A 3,480-nucleotide genomic window follows, 5' to 3' on the forward strand; every position below is an offset into this window, starting at 1 on the left:
GACAAACAATCCTGCAGAGTCGATAAATTCTGCGTTGCGTTCGCCGAGAGAGTTTCCCGTAATTCCTTTGTTGGACAGTATTAGAGAAATGCTGACACGCTGGTTTTTTAAGCGTAAGAAGTTGATTTCAAAGCACACCCACCGTTTGACCATAAATGTGGAGGAAAAGATTGATAGGAGAATTGGAAAGGGGGAAACTTTCAGAGTTTACCCTGTAACCGATAGCCAGCTGCTTGTTAAAGGCGATACAATTGACTGCTTTGTTGATTTGGACAAACGGACTTGTTCTTGTGGGAAGTACGACCTCTTGAAAATCCCTTGTAGAGACGCAATAAAAGCTGGTTTCTTTGTTGGTAGAGAACCATATACATTGACTGATTTTTTGTATACCACGGGAGCTTGGAGAGAAGCTTATCAAGAAAGCATAAATCCCATTTCAGTTCCTGAAGATGGTTGGTCTGTTCCACAAGTAGTGGAAAATTCTGAAGTGCTACCGCCTGAGACAAGAAGATCTCTTGGAAGAAATAGAAAACGCAGATATGAAACTGTTGAAGACAAAATCCGATCATCACAAGGATCACAGGGGGATCAGCTTCGTAAGTGCAGTAGATGTGGTCTTGGTGGTCATAATAGAGCAACTTGCAAGATGCCAATATAGTGGATTTGTTTGTTGTGTTCTTCACAATTTAGTGAAAGTTTTCCAGACTTCATTTGCTTGATTTCTAGTAACTTTGTTTCTGTTTATGACAATTTTGTTTCAGTTTTTCAGATTACATTTGCTTGAATTTTAGTAACTTTGATTCAGTTTGGGAGAACTTTGTTTAATTTTCATAGCTTATTCTTAAACAAACTTTGATGTCCGCTACGTTTGGATCGATCGATCTGTATATTGAATGGTCGATCCGTTGGTCGATCCTGATCAATATGCAAAACAGACAAAAACACGGACAATCTTTTGATCGACCTGGTACAGTTCTCTCGATCGGCAAAGCTCGATCTCGTACCGAACGATCGATCGACTATTTGGACCGATCGATCGACTATTTGGATCGATCGACTATTTGGATCGATTTATCGGCCGTATGAAACGATCGATCCCGTACTCTGATAAATCTTATTTGAACCGAATTTAACTCAGCAAAATAGAGAGAATAGGATTAAAACCTCCATTTATCTTCTCCTTCATGACTATACTTAATAGAATGATAACTTACTATAAGTTATATAATTAATAAAAGTTATAATCTAAACTGGATATATAAAACATGAAAACAACCCAGATCCGAATTCGAAATGCGTAGAAAATTTTAATAAACTGGTGGAATACAATAGAAAGATATAACTGATACTGATCATTGGTGGTCGTCAGGACTGCAGCTCCTACTCTGTCCTGGTGCTCGTCTGCTCCTATGGAGGCGTGAACCTCGCTCTGCATCGGTTGCTTCATCAGATGGTTCATTTTCTGCGTTCTCTAGTCATACCAGCTTGGAGCGCGGCAGCAGGAAGGAGTAGGTGGACATCTAATCTTTGCGAGTGCACCCCACACAGTCTGCATCATCGTCGAGAGCTTGTCTAATGTATCGGCAGTCCATGCGAACTGCTGCTGCTGTGTACCATCTAATGGTGGTGCTCCAGAATCAAACTGACCAGTATATGGTGGTAACAAATACTCCATGGAAGGGTTTGGAGTATGATCGACTGAGATATCCGGGATGGTGTCATCCTCACATTGTGTCTGGGCAGGACCAGAAGAAGAAGAACCACAACGACGTTTTGAAGCTGGTGGAGGAGGCGTGTAAAGAACTTCAGCAGGAGGCATGAACTCTATGTTCTCCACAGAAGTCAGAGATGTGATAGCGGGTTGTGGAAGCTTGCAATGAAGGATTTTCCCATCAGGCATTGTAAAACGGTAAATTTTACCAGAGTGAAGGATCTTGGTGTTTAGGAAGAACTGGGCATCAAATCTGTCAATCGTATCCACACAAGGAGTATCCAAAAGATCAATAACATGGTGCATGAAGATCCGAGTAAGTAGACTGCCAATAGACTCCTCCAAAGGCTTCCTGTCAAGAGGACGAAGACCCCTAAACTTCCTTTCAAACAACATCTGAGCAAACAATGCTCCCATGTTTACCGAAAGCTCTGCTGGAGGTTCATCTGCAACGTCATACGTCGGCCTGAGAGCTAATGGCAGCCCGTAGTGAATAAGCTGCGCTTCATCCTCGGTCAATATTCCCTTTTGATGAAGCAGCTAGGTGGCACAAAACATTCTTCTTCCTTGACTCTGCTCCTCGGTCTACATGCTTTCTCTTGTTTCTTCCCGAAACATCAGCTGTGCCATCAACATTCTTCGCCAGATTCCTCAAATTCAGAGTTCGTAGCTTCTTTTACTACCCAAACATGATTGTTCCAATCATGTTTGCTATTGATCATATCCAAAATGCGATATACTCTTTCATCTTTCTTCTCATCCTTCTGTACAAAATCAGTTGCCAAAAGGACCACTCCATCTATGTTGGATTCCATGAATGAATGCAAAATCCCCTACAAACAATCAAATCATTAGTACTGATGAGGGATATTCACCTTCTCATCCTTCCCCATCACCACACCCATAATAACGCAAAGATATATCAGTCTCACCCTATCAACCCAAGTCCATGTATTGCTCTCTTCCAAATGCTTCTTTTTTATATCTGCAAATTTATTTTTCCATTTGTCTTTATCTGCTTGCTCCAAAAACCATCATCATCTTTCCATGTCACTAACCCACTGTTATTCTCTCGCTTCACTTTCAGACCAGTGACAGCATGATACTCTTGCAATCCAAAACGCAGAGTGATACTCTTGCACAGAGGTCTCCTAGCGAAAGTGAACCACTTCTCATGTCTCTTGCTTGTCATCAACTCCTTACACAAGAAAGAGTGTACCAACCTCGCCGAAAACTTTAGATCATTCTTCTGGATAACCATAATCTGTGAAAAAATGAGATCTTTCATAACTTCATCGAATTCTAGCTCCATTTTTTCTTTCAGCAACTCGAAAAGTTTTAGTCGGCAGCTGTTATTAATCTTCCTAACCTGAGGTTCCAATCCCTCACCATATAAACGATTAGGCAACTCCAACTCCATACCTTAAAATTGAATACAATACAACATATATCTATTAATAACAAATATCACAGCTCAGTTAAATAATGTCTCTTAATACTTTATCAATAACCAATGTCAAAGAATTAGCATTCTCACTGTAATAATTTCAATTTTCTGGTGTTTTGATTTTTTTTAAAAAAACAATACCTAAAATTCCTAAATATATCCCAAAAATATGATTTAAGCCATGATTGTGTACAAAATCTTCTCTAATCATCATCTTAACACATGATTGAAGCCTAAACATCCTAACTAACTCAAAAAATTTACCTTTTACCTTTCTATTTTCAAACTCTAAAAAGAAGTGGAGATAGAGTTTCATACCTTT

General features: G+C 39.7%; 1 protein-coding gene across 1 annotated transcript; it reads left to right on the plus strand.

Annotated features, from left to right (window-relative positions):
• The first annotated feature begins 88 nt into the window (after positions 1 to 88).
• LOC106297336 lies at positions 89 to 658 on the plus strand. Its single transcript, XM_013733598.1, has one exon. The coding sequence runs from the start codon at positions 89 to 91 to the stop codon at positions 656 to 658; it is 570 nt and encodes a 189-aa protein (XP_013589052.1).
• The last annotated feature ends 2,822 nt before the right edge of the window (positions 659 to 3,480 follow it).

This window comes from Brassica oleracea, chromosome C6 (assembly GCF_000695525.1).
Source record: "Brassica oleracea var. oleracea cultivar TO1000 chromosome C6, BOL, whole genome shotgun sequence".
In the NCBI taxonomy this organism is placed as follows: domain Eukaryota; kingdom Viridiplantae; phylum Streptophyta; class Magnoliopsida; order Brassicales; family Brassicaceae; genus Brassica; species Brassica oleracea.